Source organism: Ranitomeya imitator, chromosome 5, assembly GCF_032444005.1.
Source record: "Ranitomeya imitator isolate aRanImi1 chromosome 5, aRanImi1.pri, whole genome shotgun sequence".
Lineage (NCBI taxonomy): Eukaryota > Metazoa > Chordata > Amphibia > Anura > Dendrobatidae > Ranitomeya > Ranitomeya imitator.
In genome coordinates, this window is record NC_091286.1 from 385,139,462 (window position 1) to 385,165,201 (window position 25,740).

Here is a 25,740-nt window from a genome sequence, read left to right on the forward strand (position 1 = left end):
CTGCAGCTTCTTCTTGTGTGAGTGGTCACATGGTTTCTGCTCATTAAGGTCATGAATATGCATCCATATTCATGACCTTAATGAGCAGTACCATGTGACCGCTCACATAGGAAGAAGCTGCAGCGCCGGGAGAGAGATGCAAGGACTTTTGGCGCGGTGGAGAAAGGTGCTCAGGTGCCACCCCCCGCATCCTGGAGCCCTAGGCACGTGCCTTCAAGTGCCTAGTGGCAAATACGTCCCTGACTGGACTTTTGAGATTAGGACATATGGCAAAGAAACCCACAGACAGAATATATCAGACAATGGCTGCATGATTTCTGCCACAAATGTTTAACTCTCAAATGCTGTTTCAGAGAAAGACAGTTTAATATCCACCAGGGAACGAGCCGAACAGGACACTAGTTGGACAGGTGGGTCCCAGCAACTTCTTCTCACCTGTTTTACTTGAGTGATAGGTCTTTCCTTTTACACGTATGCAGCGAGACACCTGTCAGCCAAGGGCAGAGGGAGGGGACAAGCCACCGGGGACCCATCTGTCCAATTATTCTTCATTATGGCTTGGTCCTCAATGACTACTAAACTATGTTTGTCTCTCAAAATTTGTAGCATTTCAGAGTTAAACATACCTGGCTGAAATCATGCAGCCAGTTTCTGATACATGGTGCCCATGTCAAACATAAATTATTAAAAAATGTTAAAGGAAAAAATGTAACAATAAAAGATAGGCAACCAAGTTCTAAAGATTGTTAATAAAACTATGATGTTCATTATTCAGATATTAAACATTTCTGAATGCGGCAATCATAAAGTTTTATTATGTTATTCTACTTATAATTTCCCAGCTTTTTCTTCTTAAGTTGTCTTTTGTAAAATAGGATTAGGTGATGACTTTTCATTAACCTGATATAGCAACAATGATGCAATTATATATGAACTGTTTCAATGGAACACCTACTGTAACTAGATGGATACTTAATAGGATTGGATCACCCAAAGGTTGCGAGATGTTTTCGTTAACTAAACAATAATTCATTCTTTAGAGGTGCTGTATTACACAGTATTTATCATTCCGCTATCAACTGTATGCACTTTTATGTATTAAATTCACTATCTTCACAATTGATTTGAATAATATACATCTTAAATCCCTCTGAACAAGCATTACAATAAAATATGTTTAATAATCTTTAATAGAAAAATAGGTTTATACTGCTTTAGGCATCTAGGGAATTAAATTATATTTAAAGCCCCATACCAAGTATAATACACCAGTTTATGTTTTAACAATCAGGGTATGTGCACACGTCCGGATTTCTTCAGGATTTTTAAATAGCTGGCCTGTAGGTAACTATTTTTAACAGCAAACTGGTGTCAATCACTTCGATAGCACATTGCAACAAAATTTAAATGGAGGCCAGAAATGGCAGAATTTGGATAGCGCTTATATGTGATCCGTGTGACGGACAAATCACAGTTTTGAATAGCTGGGATGTAGGTAACTATTTTTAACAGCAATCTGGTGTCAATAACTTTGCTAACACACTGCAGCTTAATTTAAATGGAGAACATAAATGGCAGAATTTGTATCACACTTATATGTGATCTGTGTGATGGACAAACCACAGTTTTAAATAGGTGGATTTTTAGCGCTGCAATATGGAAAGGATCTGGCTGTACTCTAGAGCAGAGGTCCCCAACTCCAGTCCTCAAGGCCCACCAACATGTCATGTTTTCAGGATTTCCTTAGTCTTGCCCAGGTAATAATTGCATCACCTGTGCAATGCAAAGGAAATCCTGAAAACATGACCTGTTGGTGGGCCTTGAGGACTGGAGTTGGGGACCTCTGCTCTAGAGTACCAAGAAGCAAATGGAGCAGTAAAACAGTGTTCTCTGGATTGCTTTTTAAGCAAATAATCAGGATTAAGATCGCAAAAAAAATATTCCTGTATAGAAATATCTGTAAAAGCAGCAGCAGCAGACAGAACTAGAATGGACCATCGTGCTATATGCACTGCAGTCTGCCACATACACTGCCTGCCTGCCTAGCACTGATATCTATGCAGCTGGTTTAGTCCTCAGAAGGACTGTTAGTTGAGATAGATTTGTGTATAATACGTTGTGGTTTCCTACACTAACTAAGAAACAAGCAAACCTCTCCCTAGCTCAGCAGCACCTCTCTCTACATTGCCTGATTTCAGAGTAGAATGTGATGAGCATGGTGGTGCCAGGTCTGATATAGACCTGATGATGCTGTGTGGCCAGTCGATCACTGTAATGCCACAACCAACATGGCTGCGACATTACAGTGTGTGGCAGACAATTCCTGCATGTTCATTGGCTCTCTAAAGAGCACCAAAGATGCAGGGAGGGGACCCAAGCTCCCACCGAGCAACCCCAGAAATACTCGGCCAGCTCCAAGCATCTCGAGCAATGAGATACTTGGGTGAGTACCTAGAAGTGGCGAGCATGCTCGCTCATCAATACACATGACCTTGTGTCTAAGATCCTGTACTGTTTCCTCATACATGCCCTCATTGTCCCATATTGTTTCTTCATACATGCCCCCAATCTTGTATGCATGGCTCGGCTCCCCCTCTCCCATCCTTGTATGCATGGCTCCCCTGTCCCATCTTGTATGCATGGCTCCCCCATCCAATCTTGTATGTATGGCTCAGCTCCCCCATCCCATCTTGTATGTATGGCTCTGCTCCCCCCGTCCCATCTTGTATGCATGACCCTGCTCCCCCCGTCCCATCTTGTATGTATGGCTCTGCTCCCCCATCCCATCTTGTATGCATGGCTCTGCTCCCCTCTCCCATCTTGTATGCATGGCTCTGCTCCCCTCTCCCGTCTTGTATGCATGGCTCTCCTCCATCCCCCTTCTGTCATCCTCCGTCCTCCCCCATCCTCCTCCATCCTCCCCCATCCTCCTCCATCCTCCCCTCATCCTCCTCCCTCCCCTGTCATACTCACCTTTCAGCTTCGCGCCGAAAGTCCTTGCATCTCTCTCTCGGTGCTGCAGCTTCTTCTTGTGTGAGTGGTCACATGACACCGCTCATTAGGGTCATGAATATGCATCCATATTCATGACTTTAATGAGCGGTACCATGTGACCGCTAACATAGGAAGAAGCTGCAGTGCCGGGAGAGAGATGCAAGAACTTTCAGCGCGGAGGAGAAAGGTGAGTATTATGTCTGCAAGGAGGGAGGTGGGCAGGTGGGTGGGTGGGCGGTGACCCCGGACTTTAATTTAAAAAAAAAAACAACTTGCTCAGGTGCCGCCCCTCGCATCCTGGAGCCCTAGGCACGTGCCTTCAAGTGCTTAGTGGCAAATACGGCCCTGACTGGACTTTTGAGATTAGGACATATGGCAAAGAAATCCACAGACAGAATATATCAGACAATGGCTGCATGATTTCTGCCATATATGTTTAACTCTCAAATGCTGTTTCAGAGAAAGACAGTTTAATATCCACCAGGGAGTGAGCTTAACAGGACACTAGTTGGATAGGTGGGTCCCCGGCAACTTCTTCTCACCTGTTTTACTTGAGTGATAGGTCTTTCCTTTTACACGTATGCAGCGAGACACCTGTCAGCCAAGGGCAGAGGGAGGGGACAAGCCACCGGGGACCCATCTGTCCAATTATTCTTCATTATGGCTTGGTCCTCAATGACTACTAAACTATGTTTGTCTCTCAAAATTTGTAGCATTTCAGAGTTAAACATTCCTGGCTGAAATCATGCAGCCAGTTTCTGATACATGGTGCCCATGTCAAACATAAATTATTAAAAAATGTTGAAGGAAAAAAATGTAACAATAAAAGATAGGCAACCAAGTTCTAAAGATTGTTAATAAAACTATGATGTTCATTATTCAGATATTGAACATTTCTGAATACGGCAATCATAAAGTTTTATTATGTTATTCTACTTAGAATTTCCCAGCTTTTTCTTCTTAAGTTGTCTTTTGTAAAATAGGATTAGGTGATCACTGATGACTTTTCATTAACCTGATATAGCAACAATGATGCAATTATATATGAACTGTTTCAATGGAACACCTACTGTAACTAGATGGATACTTAATAGGATTGGATCACCCAAAGGTTGCGAGATGTCTTCATTAACTAAACAATAATTCATTCTTTAGAGGTGCTGTATTACACAGTATTTATCATTCCGCTATCAACTGTATGCACTTTTATGTATTAAATTCACTATCTTCACAATTGATTTGAATAAAATACATCTTAAATCCCTCTGAACAAGCATTACAATAAAATATGTTTAATAATCTTTAATGGAAAAATAGGTTTATACTGCTTTAGGCATCTAGGGAATTAAATTAAATTTAAAGCCCCATACCAAGTGTAATTCACCAGTTTATGTTGTAACAATCAGGGTATGTGCACACGTCCGGATTTCTTCAGGATTTTTTGCATTTTTTGCGTGTTTTTCTGTGATAAAAACGCTATAAAAATGCTTAAAACCGCATGCATATGCATCCTATCATTTAGAATGCATTCCGCAATTATTGTGCACATGATGCGTTTTTTTCCGCAAAAAAAAAACGCATTCTGGAAAAAGATGCATCATGTTCATTCTTTTTGCAGATTTTTTGCAGATTTCCCACTATATTATTGCATTTGGAGTGTCTGGGAAAAAACGCAAGAAAATTCGCATAAAATCCGCAAAAAAACGCGCAAAAAACGCATGCAGAATTCCTGCGGAAAACCTCAGGAAAACCTCAGGATTTTCTCAGGAAATTTCTGCATACTTTCCGAACGTGTGCACATACCCTCAGTATTTGTGCATACCATTTGAAGCTACAGACCATAGAATCGTAGACGACGTTTGACTCCTGGACAGTACAAGTCATCAACACGATGAAGGAAGTAACTAAACATGATAAAATCTTCTGAAATTAAAATTAGCCAAGTTTGGAAGTTGTTTCCAAAAGATCCATATTCCAATTGCCTTGAAAAGATGTGAATTGCACTCTGAGGGCTGGTGGGACTGTATCCAACCCTTTAAATCTCTTCAGTGCAAGCACAGCTTTAGTAATGTCAAAGTGACATCACCATAAAAAACAATGGTAACCCTGTAGAAATCAACAGCCTTATTAACAATTCAACACAGTGGAAGACTTTGAAAGAAGTGTTTTAAAAAGTAAAAAAAATGTGCAAACAATATCTCTTTTTGTCATTTGCAGACCATTCTGTGAAAAACTCTAACTCGAACTGACCATGTTAGGCTGGTTTCACACGTCAGTGGCTCCGGTACGTGAGGTGACAGTTTCCTCACGTACCGGAGCCACTGACACACATAGACACATTAAAATCAATGCATCTTTTCAGATGTCATTGATTTTTTGCGGACCGTGTCTCCGTGTGCCAAACACGGAGACATGTCAGTGTTCGTGGGAGCGCACGTATTACACGGACCCATTAAAGTCAATGGGTCCATGCAAAACACGTACCGCACACGGACGTTGTCCGTGTGTAGTCCGTGTGCCATGCAGGAGACAGCGCTACATTAAGCGCTGTCCCCCCCACTGGTGCTGAAGCCCCATTCATATCTTCCCTGCAGCAGCGTTTGCTGTAGAGAAGATATGAATATTAGTGTGTAAAATCAATATCCAGATTTTTCTCTATTTTACACTACCCTATTCATACAATGTAAGAACTCTACAATGTTGCAGCTGTCATGCTGCTGCAATGCAGGTAGGTGCAAGCTCCACTAGATGGCTATAGAGTGGAAGGAGGGCTGCACCTAGACAAAGCAGGCCAGTTTTGCAGCAGCAAGGCTACCACTAGGTGGCAACAGGAAAGTCAAACAAGCCAGGTAGATATAGTCAGTAGCGCAATACCAAAGGAATAGACAAAATACAGAGTCAGAGACAAGCCAAAAGGTCAGTAACAGTCAGGAGCAGATTAGCCAAAGACAGAAGGCAGAGGCAGGTCAGGATACAAGCCAAGTCAAAACCAGGGAGAAAACACATAAAAGGGAAACACTGAGTCAAGACAGGGATTGGGGAAAACAGAGACATGGGTTCAGGCTGCTAATGCAGCAGGACAAGTCAGGATATTTACAGAGGCAGCTACACACACCATAGGCAGAACTATAACTGACACTGCCTGCTGGAAGCAAAAGAGATAAATAGCAAAGCCTGAAACCAGACTGAGGCTGAGAAAAGTTAACCCCTAACATGATCAGAGCAGGGAAAAGGGAAGACAGGACTCAAAACTCGGTCTGGATCATGACACCTGCACTACAGTGTAAAAGCACTACAGTAGCAGATTTGCAATTTTCACTAAACGATATTCACTGCTGCTTATTTCTGGCAAGTACGCATGGAGTCAAAAATCATCACTACACCTGAAGACAAATTCCCAATAATTTTCAATTTTCAAAATTGTGTCACTTGAGGGGAGATTCTTCTTTTTCAGCGCTTAGGAGCTCTGGATACTGAGTCTGCAAATTATTTTGAGATTACTTGTTCTCCAAGTAAATAGATGCTCCCAAACCTCGCTGTGTGGCTACGCAGTATTGTACAGCCACAAGTGAGATATTGCCACATTTAGCATAAATTATGTGACAAATTTCGATGTGATTTTTACCCATTTCTCAGTGTGAAAATGTAACAAAATGTAAAATCTGGAGCTTTAACAAAATTTTTGTGTCAAAAATAAAAAAAAATTCTCACCGCCCAATAGTATGAATTTCTGTGACACACCTCTAGTGTCAATATGATCATTGCACCATTAGATACATTTATTGAGAGGTGTACTTTGTAAAATGAGTTCACTTATGGGGTGTTTCTGCTAGTCTGGCACATCAGGGGCTCTGCCAATGTGACATTATACTCTCTAAGCATAACAGCAAAATCTGAACTCCAATATGGCGCTCCATCCCTTCTGAGCTTTGCACTATGACTCAAGGGTAGTTTTTGACCAAATCTGTGGTATTGGCATACTCAAGAGAAATTTAGAAATTGCTTAACAAATTGTAAATTTTTTTGAAAATTAAAAACTTGGGGCCAAATCAACACTTTTGTGGAAGAAATGGTAATTTTTAATTGAGTTAGCCCAGTGTTATACAATTCTGTGAGGGTTAAAAATGTTCACTATAACCCTAGATGAATTCTTCAAAAGGTGTAGTCTCCAAAATGGGGTCACTTGTGGGGATTTCTGCTGTTTTGCTGTTTTAGAATGTCAGGGGCTCCACAAATGCGACATGACATCCGCAATCTAGTTCAGGCAAATTTGCACTCCAGAATTCAATTGGCGCTTCTTCTCTTCTGAGCCCTGCCATGTGCCCAAACAGTAGTTTTACACCACATAATTGGTATCAGTGTATTCAGGGCAAATGGCTCAACAATTTGTATGATCCATGTTCCCGTGTTACCCTTGTGAAAATTAAAAACCTAGGGGTAGAGCAATATTTTTACAGAAAATATATTTTTTACTTTTCACTGCTCAACTTTGTAAAATTCTGTGAATAATATTTAGAATTGAGAGTCCTCAGTGGTTGATACCTTTTAATGGCTAACTGAAAAGATGGTAACAAATTGCAAGCTTTCAAGACTACTCAGGTCTCTTCATCAGGCATAGACTAAAGGAAATTCTGGAGAATCACATATTTATGCACAACAGATCACAGAAAAAAGAAAAAAACATAGATAAGACAGGTGACATGAAGCAGAATTACCATGAGTGATAAACAGTTATGTCAATAAATATTGGTCCAGTTCTTAGATAAAGAATGTTTTATGTCCTCTGATTGGGATCTGATTCAGTTGTGGTAAACCCACATGGTCTGAGGGGCAAATTCCTTAGTTCCTTATTTGGTGTAAAAAGACATAAATCCATGCGACACATTCATTCCTGCACTAAGAGTGTCAAAGGTCATCATCAGCTTTTATTCCCAAACTCTTCTGTCTCTTTGAGATTTGAAGTTACCTTTTAATACAAGTAATTTCAAGTCCATAATATTATGAATGGGGAGACAAAAATGTATTGCCACAGGTAGATCCATTCTTTTTTCTCTTATCGTATGGTGATGAGAGTTCATTCTTGTTCTCAGTTTCTGCCCTGTCTCCCCTACATACAGACCCCCAGTTGGACATTTAGTACAAATGATTAGGTACACCACATTAGAAGTGACGCAGCTTAAAGTACCTGGTATCTTGTAGTCCTGATTCTGTCCTAAAATTCTATGAAGCACTTGTGGGATAAAAGTGCTAAAGTTTCTTGAGGGGTGCAGTTTCCAAGAGGAGGTCACTTGTGGGGGGGCTTTTCACTGTTTTTGCATATCAGGGGTTCTGCAAATGCAAAATGGCATCTGCTATCCATTCCAGCCAATTTTGCACTCCTAAAGTCAAATTGGGAAAGAGAGTAATCCAGCAAGACAGTGTGAGGAAGGTAAAAGTCCATGTTTATTGATTAATTTTAAAATCATATAAATGTTCACTACATCCAGCAGCTCATATGACAAACCTACGCTTTTCAGCTGTTGCCAGCCTTACTCATGGTTTTTAGTAACCATGAGAAAGGCTGGAAACAGCTGAAATGCATAGTTTTATCATATGAGCTGCTGGACGTGGTGAACATTTACACGATTTTAAAATGAAGTAATAAACATGGATTTTTACCTTCCTCACACTGTCTCGCAGGAATCCTCTCTTTCCTGATTAATCTTCAAGCCGCACCCTGGGCTGTTCCGTGTGAGACACAAGACTGCATCTGACCTTCACATCAACAGTGAGCTGACTTTCCCGCTCCCCTACTCCCTGCATATCATAAAGTCAAATTGGGCTAAGTTTGTTCCGAGCCCTGCCATGTGCCCACCCGTAGGTTTCACCATACATGGGTAATAAACTTCTTGAATGTGGTTTTGAGCACTTTTAGTGGTGCTGTTTTTAATATGGTGTCACTTTTGGGTACTCTCCGTGACATAAGCCCCTCAAAGTCACTTCAAATGTAATATGGTCTCTAAAAAAATATGGTTTTGTAAATATTTTTTTAAAAATAAGAAATTGCTGATAAACTTTTCACCCTTTTAACTTCCTCTAAAAAATATGTTTAAAAAATTATGCTGATGTGAAGTAGACATATGTGAAAAGTTTTTTTTAAATTATTTTGTTCATCATGACTAACTAGTTTGAGGGTATAAAAACTGAAGTTAAATTTTTACAAATTTCTCCAAAACTCAGATATATTCACAAATAAATGCAAAAAACTTCTATCTAAAATTACCCCTAACAAAAAGTACAATGTGTCAGAAAATAAAAATCTCACTGGGGTTCCTTGAAGCGTTCCAGAGTTATTACCGTACCACATAAAAGAAGAGTGGTCAGAATTGTAAAATTTGGGTTGGTCAAGAAGGGGAAACCAGGCTCGGAGGTGAAGAGGTTACAATTCAAATCACCTTGAATCGATTTGATCATCTCTAAAAGTAACTATATGTAAATCGCCAACAGCAGTATGGAACAAACAGAAATATATACACCAGATACACGAAATTGGCAAGTTTTGCATTCTTAGTTCTGACTGCAATATTTAAGATTTTACTACTGACTTAAACATATTGCCTAAATTTCAAATTTTCTGAAGATGTTTTAGAATAAGATAAAATGGTTTTCTGAGTCTGAGTCTAATAAATTTTGCAAACCACTTCTTGCAGGGGAAGTGGGTCTATGGGTCAAGGAAATTAACTTTATTTCCCCCAGCAGTTTTTGGCTTCCAGTCATAAGCCTGCAAGGTTTAAATCAGTTCTCAGTGTACAGAGAATGGTGGCTGTAACTGCATTCCAGGCAATGACTGACAGCATTAGGGCCTGCTGTCAGTGAGTGCCAGGGGCACGGCTACAGCCATTGTTCTTTATAGGCTGATGGGGGAATAAAGTTCATTTCCTCCCGGCATCTATGCGCTGCATGGTGTCAGAAACACTATTAACCTGCAGATTAACCCTATATTTGTAGGTTAATAGCATTACTTTACATGACAGGTTCCTTCTAAGTTGAGTTTTCAAATACATTGACACTCCATGGACTGCATTAGTCCTAAACTTGCCAGGACTGTATATGAAAAACCTCTACCATCCAGGCAATTTGGGACTGTTAGCTGCTATGTAATGAGCTGAAGGTCTGAAAAGGGAACATTGATACTTTCGGTATGTTATATCACTATATTGATAGATCACGGTACATAGCCTATACTGTACTGTCTTACAAAGCTGAAAGCTCTGCATTCAGACTTTTGATAATCATATGAATACTTTTATAAATACATTTGCTGTCTTTTATATTAACATAACTTTCTATGGAATTTCACAAGATCAATACTGACACATTAAAGCTTACCTGGACACTGGGCTATTCTCTTTTATATGGAGGCATGGAGAATTGCTGAAACAGATTTGGATAAAATTTTCTGTCCTTGTTATCTATTGCTGACATTGGTCTTATTACTCCTGGCCTTGTGGTCTGAAAAAAAATGCAGATTTTATTCATTTTCAATAATACATTTTTGGGGGATTAAAGAATTACTGTGGATTCAAGGATTAATTTAACAAATTAAACAAATTAATCCAATGCTTGTCATAAATGATTTGCCATTTTCAATTTTGCAGCAAATTTTTGCTTTGGTTATCAGCGGATATTCTTCAGTTTCACTTTAGGGAAATATTTATAAAGTGGTTATCCTCTACTTTTATGTACATGACCTATGCTTTAGGTAACTCAGTACAAGATGGGTAGAAGTCCCAATCCTATCCTACTGGTTCCATAGGGGAAAGATTGGGATCTTGGGTGGACCATTACCTGCAACCATTGGTGCAAAATACCCCTAGCTTTATACGTGATTCAAAATATGTAACTTCAGTTTTTGATCAATTTTACTGGAAGGAAGAATATGCATGGCTTACATGTGATGTGGTAGGCTTATATCCATCAATTCCCTATTCAGTGGCATTGTCAAGTTTGTCATACTATCTGGATACATACTCTCCCTATAATAATGATACAAAAAGTTTTCTAATATCTGCAGTTGACTTTTTACTTAATCATAATTATTTTTGTTTTGACAATAGGTTTTTCAGACAACTAACGGGAGTGAGTATGGGCGCTAAATTTTCGGCTTCTTTAGCGAATATTGTTATGTTGAAATGGGAAGAGAGCCATATCTACAATGATGATAATGATATATGCAAACATATTGTATGGTATGGTCGCTATATAGATGACCTGATCCTAGTATGGAGGGGTTCACAGGAGGAAGTGACTAAATTTGTTGATCATATCAATAATAATAATTTTAATTTAAAATTCACCCATTCCTTTCAGAAAAAACACACCAATTTTCTGGATTTGAATCTCTCAGGTAATACACTAAAACATAATGTTGAGATTACTCCCTATAGAAAACCTACCTCAAGTAATTCAATTCTTAGAGCCAATTCCTGCCATCCAAATCATGTCATAAATAACATTCCATATGGTGAACGTATCAGAACAAGAAGGAATTGCTCTGATAATGACATCTTTTTGGCAGAGACAGAGAAAACCTGTGAGCGTCTTTCTCATAGAAGGTATCCTAAATGGAATCTGGACAAAGCACGTAGAAAAATCTCCAAAGTAGATCGCAAAAATGTATTAACAACGAAAAATTATAAATCTACTTATAATAATCCCCAGAAAAACAACAATAATGTAGTATTCAGTACCCCATATAGCTCACAATACAGGCAGATCGTGAATATTGTCAAGAATCATTTACCCATGCTAAAACAAGATGACAAATTAAAACAAATTTTAATACAGAGCGATATCAAATTCGTTGCTAAACGAGCTCCCACCTTGGGCTCGATCCTATCTCCAAGCCAATTCTCCAGCTCTCTACGGGACACTAACAGAGCTACATGGCTTAACGCCACAGGGTTTTTTAGATGTGGAGCCACTCGGTGTAAAACATGTAACTATGTGCATAAAACTAACAAATTTTCATCTTTTCACAACCATAAACAATTTGATATACATGACTACATTAATTGTAACACCGAAAATGTAGTGTATTTAGTAGAATGTATTACATGTAAAGTCCAGTACATAGGCTGCACTACATGTCCACTTAAAGTACGAGTGAGACGGCATCTTTCAGATGCAGTGAATTCTAAAGCCCTCTCTGCCTCAGCTGTGTCCAGACACTTTTACAACGTGCACAAAGGTAACTTAACTAGTCTCAGATTCTGTGGAATAGAAAAGCTTTACCTAACCTCCGAGAGGAGGGAATTTACAGCAGAAACTTTTTAATCGGGAAACGTATTGGATGTTTATGTTAGGCACACGTATTCCCTATGGCCCTAATGCTAGACATGATTTAATAAAGCAATATTAATGTTCAAGTAATGTTCTAGCAATGTCTTTCAAGGGTATTTCATATATCAATCTGTTATCTTTATGATTATTTTAACTGGTGATTCCCCTTTTTCTTTCCCCTTTTTTTTTTTTGCATTTTTAATTGTTTGTCCAATCAATGCTTTGTGCACACTATATATATATATACATATATATATATATATACATATATATATATATATATATATATATATATATATATATATATATATATATATATATATATATATATATGCTCTTATTGCACTATTAGGTAGATCATGAGTAAGACTTCATAGTTGAAACGCGTTGATCCTCCTCACTGGTGTGCCAGGTGTTTGCTATGTAAAGATTTTTCTTGTTGAAGAACTTTTTATCGCTTTAGTTGTCTAATAAAGTCTAAACAAAGTCTGAACTGCCTCCACCTCCAGCTGGATCATTTCTCTTTTTGTCTTCATTTGCTGTGGGCGCTCACCCCGAACCGTGCTGGGCGTTGGTAGGTCTGGGGATTTCGTCTAAGACCGGTAAGCTGACTACATTCCTTTTTTCTTTAGTTATTCATTGTGAGTTTTTTAGTCGTGCTACTACCGAGTCTGTTATCCCTCTGAATCTGACTTTAAGGACAACTCGTTCATATCATAGCATATAAACACCTTCCTCCTCCTGGTTTTTTTTTATTTTTTTTTATATATATCTTTTGAAACATGGTGTTAGGACTGGCGGAACGCACCAAGACAGATGGTATAGATGCGTTCGCAGTCCGGGGTCCACCGTGCAGGTGAAAACCTGCTGCTAGCAATTAGCAGACTATATGGCGGTACACTAAAGTATACACGCGTGGGTTAACCTCACCCAGCGTGAAAGAAGCAATCCTGTTAAGGCACAGGACCGTGGTACTGTACCTAAAGCGCGAGCAAGTAGTCAGCGAACTCAACCCCAACTAGGATTAAAGTCCGATTAGACCCTTGCTGGCACAACACCGCAACTGGGTGTGTAGGAAACTGAAGAGCAATATTAAGGCACAAGAGTGCATGCAGTGCCGCACTGACGAACGCCACTAACCACCCAGGCTTGGGTAAGGAAAGCACAGAGGAAGTGCACGGCGCCGTACTGGCGGTCACAGCAACTGGACGCTATAATGTGTGACTAGTGCTGTAGGATAAGTCGGGCGCTAGGTAGCAGCCATACACCTTCCGCGAACAGTCATTCAATAGGGTAGGGGTATCCAAGGACGACTTGCACTCACAACATACACACATTAGCGATTGAAAGACAATACTAGCGCATGGCCGTGCGGTCATGCGCAGTTTATATAGCAGCAGCACAGGAAGTGGCCACAGCACCTTTGCCCTTCCAAGACCTGCCAAGAGGACCAATGGAATGTGCTGCAGAGCCTGAGCACATGACCCTCGATCTCCAACGGGAGATCTTACTCTGGGCATGCTCAGTACGTGCAGACAAGGACTTAGTCCCAGAGAAGTCCGCTCGCTGCTGACCAGCACTGACTTTAATGGCAGAGACTGGAGAAGCAGCAGTAACTCTCAGAACAGAGTGAGAATGAGCAAGGGACTGACGTCTTTGCTGAGCAGACTCCACTGCGGCTGGACAAGAATGGGAGACCGCAGCGGAGGTGGCTCGAGATTCCCCCTGTGCAGAAGCGGGAACTCGACCCCTAACATTGCCCCCCCTCCTTGGGCCTCGCTACGTTCGAAGGCAGCAATGAGCTGCGGAGCCCGAATGTGCTCAGCAGGCTCCCAGGACCTATCCTCAGGGCCGTAACCCTTCCAGTCCACCCAAAAAATTTTTTTGCCACGTACCACCTTGCACCCCAAGATAGCGTTCACCTCGAAATCGTCCGTAGACGAACCCGATGTCCCGGCAGATGACTCAGAAAACCGGGACATGTATACGGGCTTAAGGAGGGACACATGAAAGGTGTCGGTGATACCAAGGCGTGGAGGAAGGGCCAGACGGTAGACCTCAGGATTAACCTGTTCGAGGACCTTGAAGGGACCCAAGTAGCGAGGAGCAAATTTAGTGGACTCAACTCGCAGCCTGATGTTACGGGCGGAGAGCCACACCAAGTCGCCAGGAGCAAAGGTCGGAGCGGGGCGCCGATGAGCATCGGCGGAGGACCTCATTCTCTCCTTAGAGGCCCGAATGGCATCCTGAGTGCGGTCCCAAATATCCCGTGCCTCCACAGCCCAGTCTGCCACCCTGGAGTCTGCGGAAGACACGGGCATAGGCACAGGTACCTGTGGATGCTGACCATAGTTGAGGAGGAATGGGGTTTGTCCAGTGGAGTCGGCTACGGCGTTGTTCAGTGCAAACTCTGCCCATGATAGCAAGGATGCCCAGTCATCCAGCCTGGCTGAAACAAAATGTCGCAGGTATGTGACCAAGGTCTGGTTGGCCCTCTCTACCAACCCATTCGTCTCGGGATGATAAGCGGAAGAGAGATTCAACTCAATACTGAGAAGACGACATAGCTCTCTCCAGAACCGAGACGCAAACTGGGGACCCCGGTCACTGACAATTTTGTCAGGCATACCATGTAGGCGGAAGATGTGCTTAATGAACAACGCAGCCAAGGCCCGTGCAGAAGGTAACCATGGTAGCGGCACCAAATGCACCATTTTCGAGAAATGATCGGTGATGACCCAAATGATGGTACAGCCGCGAGACTTGGGCAAACCCACAACAAAGTCCATCCCGACCATCTCCCAGGGCCTATCTGCCACCGGCAAGGGATAGAGCAACCCAGCTGGCCTTTGACGCGGAGATTTATTTTTGTCGCAGGAGACACACACCAGAATATAATCCCTGACATCCCGGACCATATGTGGCCACCAGTATGTCCTCGCCAGTAGCTCAGATGTCATCTTTGTCCCAAAGTGTCCACCCACTCTGGACGAATGAGCCCAAGAGAGAACCTCCGGTCGCAAATTAATGGGCACAAAAGTCTTGCCCGGAGGCACAGACTCAAGCGAAATCGGCGCTACGGTTCTCAGGCTCTCAGAAGGAACAATAAGCCGAGGCTCCTCTTCCTCCTCTTCAGTTGACATAAGGGAGCGAGAGAGAGCATCAGCACGAATATTCTTCTCCTCGGCGAGAAAATGAAGAGAAAAGTGGAACCGGGAAAAGAACAAGGACCATCTGGCTTGGCGAGAATTTAGCCGCTGGGCTGTTTGTAAGTAGACCAAATTTTTGTGGTCAGTGTAAACCTGGAAGGGAAACTGCGCACCTTCCAGAAGATGTCTCCACTCTGAAAAGGCCAACTTCATTGCTAGCAGCTCCCTATCCCCGATGGAGTAGTTTCTCTCCGCTGGTGAGAAGGTCTTAGAGAAGAAGAAGCATGGATGCTTCCGACCTTGAGCATCCTTCTGATAGAGGACTGCTCCAGCACCAACGGATGAGGCATCCACCTCCATTAGGAATGGCTTATCCACATCGGGACGATGTAAGATGGGAGCGCTAGCAAAGTGGGACTTAATAGAAGTGAAGGCCTTGGAAACCTCTTCCGACCACAATTTAGGATTCGCTCCCTTCTTGGTGAGGGCTACCAAGGGAGCTACCAGAGTTGAGAAGTGGGGAATGAACTGGCGGTAATAGTTAATGAACCCCATAAAGCGCTGCACCGCTTTAAGAGAATGGGGCTCTTGCCAGTCCATCACAGCCTGTAGTTTGGCAGGATCCATAGCCAATCCCTGGGCGGAGATGATATAGCCCAGGAACGGCAAAGACTCCTTCTCAAACATACACTTCTCCAACTTAGCGTAAAGAGAGTTTGCCCGTAGGAGGTCGAAGACTCTGCCAACATCTCTCTGGTGGGAGTCAATATCTGGAGAAAAGATGAGAACATCATCCAGATAGACTACAACTGAGGTGGAAAGCATATCCCGGAAGATGTCGTTGACAAAGTCTTGAAAAACGGCTGGGGCATTACAGAGCCCGAAGGGCATCACCAGATACTCATAGTGCCCATCTCTGGTGTTAAACGCCGTTTTCCATTCGTCCCCCTCACGGATGCAAATCAGGTTGTAAGCACCCCGCAGATCTAATTTAGTAAACACTCTAGCTCCCCGAAGCCTATCGAAGAGCTCGGATATCAAGGGCAAAGGATACTTGTTCTTAACGGTGATAGCGTTAAAACCCCTGTAGTCTATGCATGGACGTAGTTCCCCATTCTTCTTCTGCACGAAGAAGAACCCTGCCCCAGCAGGTGACACTGACTTCCTGATGAACCCTCTTGCCAGATTCTCTTGAATGTACTGAGACATGGCCTCCGTCTCCGGGAGAGATAATGGATAAACTCGACCCCGGGGAGGCTCCGCACCAGGCAAGAGATCGATAGGACAGTCATAGGGGCGATGGGGCGGAAGGGTCTCCGCCGCTTTTTTGGAGAACACGTCTGCATAAGACCAATACTGCTTGGGGAGAGAGGATAGATCTGCGGGTACCTCAGTAGTAGCAACCTGAACGCACTCTCGGTGACACCTACCCCCACATGATTCACCCCATCCCAGAATTCTGCCTGAGGACCACTCGATGTGAGGAGAGTGGTACCATAGCCAAGGTATCCCCAACAGGACCTCATCAATACCCTCAGGAATGATGAGCAGAGAAATAATCTCCTGATGGGATGGCGACATGGACAGAGTAACAGGGATGGTCTGATGTGTTATCTGTGCGGGGAGTGTCGACCCATTCACCACTCGTACCGTTACTGGTTGAGATAGCATAACCAGGGGTATTGCGTGACGTTGGGAGAAGGCAGAAGACATAAAATTGCCCTCCGCCCCAGAATCCACGCAGAGGTCTACCGAGTGGGAGGATGAGCCAAAGGTAATTGTCCCCTTAAAGGACAATTTGGAGGCAAACATCGCAGTGTCTAGTGCACCTCCACCTACTACCACTAGACGCTGACGTTTCCTCGACCGCTGATGACATCTGGTGGCAAGATGTCCTGACTGTTGGCATACATGGCAACCCTGGAGTGCATGAGCGGTCTGGGACTTAGATCCCTCTTGTGACACCACCTTAGGTTCCTGGAACTCAGGAGCCTGGACTGGAGATTCCAAAGGTTTGGCGAAGGTGGGAGCCAGCCGAAACCTCTGCCTACACTGGGCTCGCTCTAACCTCCGCTCGTGAAAACGGAGGTCGATGCGAGTAGATACTGTTATTAACTCTTCCAGTGTGGCGGGAATCTCCCTAGTGGCCAGAGCATCCTTAACGTGGTCAGCCAGCCCCCTCCAAAATATAGGGATAAGGGCTTTATCTGACCACTCCAGCTCAGATGCTAGAGTGCGGAAATGGACGGCAAAAAGGCTGACCAAGGACGAGCCCTGAGTCAGTGCCAACAGTTGGAGCGCCGTGTCATGGGTGACACGAGGTCCTAGAAAGACCTGTTTCAGAGTGCTCAGGAATAACGGAGCACTCTGCACCACATGATCGCCACGCTCCCACAGCGGCGTAGCCCACTGCAACGCTCTATCCGACAATAAGGAAATTATAAAGCCCACCTTAGCCCGCTCTGTAGGGAAACGAGCGGCCAGAAGCTCGAGATGTATTGAGCACTGACTCACGAAACCCCTACAGGACTTACTGTCACCAGAATATTTCTCTGGTAGCGGGAGGCGAGATAGCGTCGGTACAGGGGCGGCAGTGGACAAGGTAGCTGCAGCCACACTTGCAGCCTGAACAGCGACAGCAGTAACATCCACAGCTGAGGTTGAACGCTCAAGAGCCGCCAACCTTCCCTCCAGCTGCTGGACGTACTGCTGTAAACGCTGGTCGTCCGCCATTTTACTAGCCAGACCCTGGCGCTAGTATTCTGTTAGGACTGGCGGAATGCACCAAGACAGATGGTATAGATGCGTTCGCAGTCCGGGGTCCACCGTGCAGGTGAAAACCTGCTGCTAGCAATTAGCAGACTATATGGCGGTACACTAAAGTATACACGCGTGAGTTAACCTCACCCAGCGTGAAAGAAGCAATCCTGTTAAGGCACAGGACCGTGGTACCGTACCTAAAGCGCGAGCAAGTAGTCAGCGAACTCAACCCCAACTAGGATTAAAGTACGATTAGACCCTTGCTGGCACAACACCGCAACTGGGTGTGTAGGAAACTGAAGAGCAATATTAAGGCACAAGAGTGCATGCAGTGCCGCACTGACGAACGCCACTAACCACCCAGGCTTGGGTAAGGAAAGCACAGAGGAAGTGCACAGCGCCGTACTGGCGGTCACAGCAACTGGACGCTATAATGTGTGACTAGTGCTGTAGGATAAGTCGGGCGCTAGGTAGCAGCCATACACCTTCCGCGAACAGTCATTCAATAGGGTAGGGGTATCCAAGGACGACTTGCACTCACAACATACACACATTAGCGATTGAAAGACAATACTAGCGCATGGCCGTGCGGTCATGCGCAGTTTATATAGCAGCAGCACAGGAAGTGGCCACAGCACCTTTGCCCTTCCAAGACCTGCCAAGAGGACCAATGGAATGTGCTGCAGAGCCTGAGCACATGACCCTCGATCTCCAACGGGAGATCTTACCCTGGGCATGCTCAGTACGTGCAGACAAGGACTTAGTCCCAGAGAAGTCCGCTCGCTGCTGACCAGCACTGACTTTAATGGCAGAGACTGGAGAAGCAGCAGTAACTCTCAGAACAGAGTGAGAATGAGCAAGGGACTGACGTCTTTGCTGAGCAGACTCCACTGCGGCTGGACAAGAATGGGAGACCGCAGCGGAGGTGGTTCGAGATTCCCCCTGTGCAGAAGCGGGAACTCGACCCCTAACACATGGATCCTCAACATACGAACTTTATAGACATAGATGACCATACAAATAGACTTAATAAAGTAGCCTCAGTGTTCAGTAGTGAAACACCTGATATAGTAACTGAAACTGATGAACTGAGAACCCTTATGCTACTATTAGAAAAGAAAATGAAAACATGGTGGGACTGGACTACTTTGAAAACATATGAATCAAAAAATATGATTCCTAGAGGACTACGTTTAAAAAAAGTTCCTGCAAAGATTTTTAATGAGGATTTTGAAAAAGAATGGTACTCTATTTTGAGTCAATGCTCCCTTAAACTCATCTCTTTGATAATTAAGTATGAGGACATGGAAATAAATAATATTAAACAGGACATTAAGAGTTTGCAACGCTCTTTGGAGGGGCACACCAGTTCAAAAGATTTTAATTTTTATAATGATAGATTGAAGACGAACATTACCAAGTTGGAAAATCAAATTATGGACACAAAAAAATCAAAATTTAAATGAGACACAGAAGACTATATTGCTAACAAAGTATATAATTGGAATATGAAACCGCCCTCGATTCTAAAAAAACAAGTACAGAGACGGGATCTTGTTAAAGGAAAAGTGAGTTTCAGAGATAGAGACTACTCCTCGGATATTTCTTCCTTTTTTTTCCACCACAGAGGAACTTTCTGATTCATCAGTAGGCTCCACAAATAGCACATATTCAATGCAGCAGAGATCAGTTCCTAATATTCCAAGTGCTAGTGGAGCGATTCCAAAAAACGCAGGAAACGTGCAGGCCGGAATCACAAGAGGAAGAAGATATCCAACTCGGAACAGGAATCGCCGCCACTACTAGAGGCTCCAGTGTGGAATTTATCTAGCTATGTGATCTCGGAAGAACAGATAGCAATTCTCAGCAAGGGATTAAGCTTTTCTCCAACTATTGACTTTGATATATTTAAAACCTTACTTGACTTGAATAAATTTGCACGTAACCTGACAGTAAAATGCCATTTTCTTTCAGATGCTGCTAGTGAAAATGCTGTACGTATAGAGAATCTTGATTATTCCACTACTGATAATATACGCATGTTTCATGAACAAAAAGCACTTCTCAGTTTAAAAGCGTTGGAGACAGAATCTTTTTTAGGTTCTGTCTCTCTTAATGATTCTTTTCCTGTCAGTAATCCATCTTTTTATCCATTGAAATCCAGACCAGTAGTCTTGGATCAATTTCAGGACCTAGTTGAAAAGGAATTAGTCGATCTGAACAAATCTGTTTTAGATTCCAAAAATAACTATTCTAATCTGACAAAAAAGGAAAGACAAGCGCTGAAAGAGCTGCATGATAACCAGGATCTTATAATAAGACAATCAGATAAAGGAGGCACTATTGTGTTACTAGAAGCAGGGCTGTATAAAAAAATGAATTTACAAGACTTGGAAAATAAGGAGATGTACTCTGAACTTAGTTCTAACCCTACCGAAGAATTTAACTCACTGTTGCACAACCTATTACAGGAAGGTGTACATATGAATGTTATTGATGATAGAATAGTAGAATTTTTAAAAAACGATCATCCAGTCACACCAATTTATCATTCATTCCCTAAAATACACAAAAATGTGTTTCCTCCCCCAATGAGACCAATAGTTGCAGGTATAGGTTCCATAGGGGAAAGATTGGGATCTTGGGTGGACCATTACCTGCAACCATTGGTGCAAAATACCCCTAGCTTTATACGTGATTCAAAATATGTAACATCAGTTTTTGATCAATTTTACTGGAAGGAAGAATATGCATGGCTTACATGTGATGTGGTAGGCTTATATCCATCAATTCCCTATTCAGTGGCATTGTCGAGTTTGTCATACTATCTGGATACATACTCTCCCTATAATAATGATACAAAAAGTTTTCTAATATCTGCAGTTGACTTTTTACTTAATCATAATTATTTTTGTTTTGACAATAGGTTTTTCAGACAACTAACGGGAGTGAGTATGGGCGCTAAATTTTCGCCTTCTTTAGCGAATATTGTTATGTTGAAATGGGAAGAGAGCCATATCTACAATGATGATAATGATATATGCAAACATATTGTATGGTATGGTCGCTATATAGATGACCTGATCCTAGTATGGAGGGGTTCACAGGAGGAAGTGACTAAATTTGTTGATCATATCAATAATAATAATTTTAATTTAAAATTCACCCATTCCTTTCAGAAAAAACACACCGATTTTCTGGATTTGAATCTCTCAGGTAATACACTAAAACATACTGTTGAGATTACTCCCTATAGAAAACCTACCTCAAGTAATTCAATTCTTAGAGCCAATTCCTGCCATCCAAATCATGTCATAAATAACATTCCAAATGGTGAACTTATCAGAACAAGAAGGAATTGCTCTGATAATGACGTCTTTTTGGCAGAGACAGAGAAAACCTGTGAGCGTCTATCTCATAGAGGGTATCCTAAATGGAATCTGGACAAAGCACGTAGAAAAATCTCCAAAGTAGATCGCAAAAATTTATTAACAACGAAAAATTATAAATCTACTTATAATAATCCCCAGAAAAACAACAATAATGTAGTATTCAGTACCCCATATAGCTCACAATACAGGCAGATCGTGGATATTGTCAAGAATCATTTACCCATGCTAAAACAAGATGACAAATTAAAACGAATTTTAATACAGAGCGATATCAAATTCGTTGCTAAACGAGCTCCCACCTTGGGCTCGATCCTATCTCCAAGCCAATTCTCCAGCTCTCTACGGGACACTAACAGAGCTACATGGCTCAACGCCACAGGGTTTTTGAGATGTGGAGCCACTCGGTGCAAAACATGTAACTATGTGCATAAAACTAACAAATTCTCATCTTTTCACAACCATAAACAATTTGATATACATGACTACATTAATTGTAACACCGAAAATGTAGTGTATTTAGTAGAATGTATTACATGTAAAGTCCAGTACATAGGCTGCACTACATGTCCACTTAAAGTACGAGTGAGACGGCATCTATCAGATGCAGTGAATTCTAAAGCCCTCTCTGCCTCAGCTGTGTCCAGACACTTTTACAACGTGCACAAAGGTAACTTAACTAGTCTCAGATTCTGTGGAATAGAAAAGGTTTACAAACCTCAGAGAGGAGGGAATTTACAGCAGAAACTTTTTAATCCGGAAACGTATTGGATGATTATGTTAGGCACACGTATTCCCTATGGCCCTAATGCTAGACATGATTTAATAAAGCAATATTAATGTTCAAGTAATGTTCTAGCAATGTCTCTCAAGGGTATTTCATATATCAATCTGTTATCTTTATGATTATTTTAACTGGTGATTCCCCTTTTTCTTTCCCCTTTTTTTTTTTTTTTTTTTTTGCATTTTTAATTGTTTGTCCAATCAATGCTTTGTACACACTATATATATATGCTCTTATTGCACTATTAGGTAGATCATGAGTAAGACTTCATAGTTGAAACGCGTTGATCCTCCTCACTGGTGTGCCAGGTGTTTGCTATGTAAAGATTTTTCTTGTTGAAGAACTTTTTATCGCTTTAGTTGTCTAATAAAGTCTCACAAAGTCTGAACTGCCTCCACCTCCAGCTGGATCATTTCTCTTTTTGTCTTCATTTGCTGTGGGCGCTCACCCCGAACCATGCTGGGCGTTGGTAGGTCTGGGGATTTCGTCTAAGGCCGGCATCACACTAGCGTATTGCATCCGATGCGAGAGCATCGGATGCGATATGCTAATGACACTCAGCTCCTGCTCGCAGCAGAGCAGGAGCCGAGTGTCATGCGTCTGTGCTCCGATTCTCTCGCACAGGGAGGATCGGAGCACAGCTGAGGAGGAGGCGGAGAAATGAATTTCTCCATCTCCTCCATTGCTGGGGTCCGCTTATAGCGCACATCACTCGGATGTTATCCGAGTGGTGTGCGCTGTCTCATGCGCACCCATAGGCTTATATGGGTGCGAGTGAGCCGCGAGTTTTCCTCGGTCCGAGACAATCGCAGCATGCTGCGATTGTCTCGGACCGAGGAAAACGGCCGACAAAAAGTCGGCTGCTGGGAGCGGCCCCATAACTTAATATTGGTCCGAGTGCAATGCGATTTTTTATCGCATTGCACTCGGCCGTTTTAAACGCCAGTGTGACGCCGGCCTAAGACCGGTAAGCTGACTACATTCCTTTTTTCTTTAGCAAATCCTATTTCCCCCCAAACCAAACAGTTCTTATCACCTCCAGTAGCAGTGTGGCAGAGCCACGACACTGTAACTCAGTAACAGAAAAGTTGTATGCAACTTCTTTAATAAATAATGTGGAAAAGCCCCTTTTTGTTTTGGTTTTAACTCCTCCATGACTGACCTATTTTTGTTTTTTAAAGTGACCATCTTTTCTTGCTTGTTTTATGTTAGTTTTATGTTTTACTTCTCTTGCACACAAAAAAATACTTTTTTTTAATATTCTTTTTGTTGGTTGCCGTATCCTTAGACCCATAACTTTTTTATATATAAGACGTTGTTTTAGGATTTCTATTTTGCAGGATAAAGTATTTTTCAGTGGTATAATTTTGGGTTCATACAACATATTGACCAGTATTCTCTTCACTTCACTCCAAGGATGAATTAAAGTCAATAAATCTAAAAAAGTTTTCTCTTTTCATATTCCTATAGTTTTCATACATATGCTTTAAAAAAAGGAAAGCAGCACAAAAGGATTAAAAAAAATAAGTGGACTTTAATGCCTGAATGGCGTGACAACGTTTCGGATGTGATATCCTTTCTCAAGCTTATGGCTGGCTTGAGAAAGGATATCACATCCAAAACGTTGCCACGCCATTCAGGCATTAAAGTCCACTTATTTTTTTCAATCCTTTTGTGCTGCTTTCCTTTTTTTGAATCTACCATTGGTGACCATTGGATTGCTGGTTCGGAGAGCTTTGCATGCTTTGTAAGGTAGTGTTTTGATGCTGTTCCAATTTTTTTCATAGATAGATAGATAGATAGATAGATAGATAGATAGATAGATAGACAGACAGACTGTGGGTACGGAAAGTATTCAGACCCCTTTAAATTTTTCACTCTTTGTTTCATTGCAGCCATTTGGTAAATTTAAAAAAAATCATTTTTTCACATTAATGTAAACTCTGCACCCCATCTTGACTGAAAAAAAAACTGAAATTTAGAAATTTTTGCCAAATCAATAATAAAGAAAGACTGAAATATCACGTAGACATAAGTATTCAGACCTTTTGCTCAGATACTCATATTTAAGTCACATGCTGTCTATTTCCTTGTGATCCTTCTTGAGATGGTTCTACTCCTTCATTGGAGTCCACCTGTGTTTAATTAAACTGATAGGACTTGATTTGGAAAGGAACACCTGTCTATATAAGACCTCACAGCTCACATTGCATGTCAGACCAAATGAGAATCATGAGGTCAAAGGAACTGGCCAAGTAGCTCAGAGACAGAATTTTGGCAAGGCACATAAGTGGCTAAGGTTATAAAAGAATTTCTGCAGTACTCAAGGTTCCAAAGAGCACAGTGGCCTCCATAATCCTTAAATGGGCTCCAGAGATGCAGTAGGGAGATGGGAGAGATTTCCACAAAGTCAAATATCACTGCAGCCCACCTGTCGAGCCTTTATGGTAGAGTAGCCCAGTGGAAGCCTCTCCTTGGTGCAAGACAAATGAAAGCCTGCAAAGAGTTTGCTAAAAAACACATGAAGGACTCCCAGACCATGAGAAATAAGATTCTCTGGTCTGATGAGATGAATACAGACCTTTCTGGTGATAATTCTAAGCGGTATGTGTGGAGAAAACAAGGCACTGCTCATCACCTGCCCAATACAATCCCAACAGTGAAACGTGTAGGTAGCAGCATCATGCTATGGGGGTGTTTTTCAGCTGTAGGGACAGAACGACTGGTTGCCATTGAAGGAAACATGAAGGCGGCCAAGTACAGAGATATCCTGGATGAAAACATCTTCCAGAGTACTCTGGACCTCAGGCTTGGCCGAAAGTTCACCTTCCAACAAGACAATGACCCTAAGCACACAGCTAAAATAAGACTGGCTTCAGAACAACTCTGTGACCATTCTTGACTGGCCCAGCCAGAGCCCTGACCTAAACCAAATTGAGCATCTCTGGAGAGACTGAAAATGGCTGTCCACCAACGTTCACCATCCTACCTGATGGAACTGGAGAGGATCTGCAAGGAAGAATGGCAGAGGATCCCCAAATCCAGGTGTGAAAAACTTGTTGCATCATTCCCAAGAAGACTCATGGCTGTACTAGCTGAAAAGGGTGCTTCTACTCCATACTGAGCAAAGGGTCTGAATACTTATGACCATATGATATTTCAGTTTTTCTTTTTTAATAAATATGCAAAAATGTATACATTTCTGTTTTTTTCATTCAAGATGGGGTGCAGAGTATACATTAACCCCTTCACCCCCGGAGCTTTTTTAGTTTTTTCATTTTCGTTTTTCGCTCCCGTCCTTTCCAGAGCCATAACTTTTTTATTTTCTGTCAATATTGTCATG

The 25,740-nt window shown here is 42.2% G+C and overlaps 1 protein-coding gene across 2 annotated transcripts in view; it reads right to left on the bottom strand.

Moving 5' to 3' along the window:
• Positions 1–25,740, bottom strand: part of MLIP (muscular LMNA interacting protein) — a 407,499-nt gene that overhangs the window by 77,578 nt on the left and 304,181 nt on the right. For both annotated transcript variants that reach the window (XM_069726767.1, XM_069726768.1), the window contains one exon: positions 10,363–10,485. In XM_069726767.1, the coding sequence (XP_069582868.1) occupies positions 10,375–10,485 (111 nt within the window). In that variant the 3' untranslated portion in view covers positions 10,363–10,374. The remainder of the gene's footprint in view (positions 1–10,362; positions 10,486–25,740) is intronic.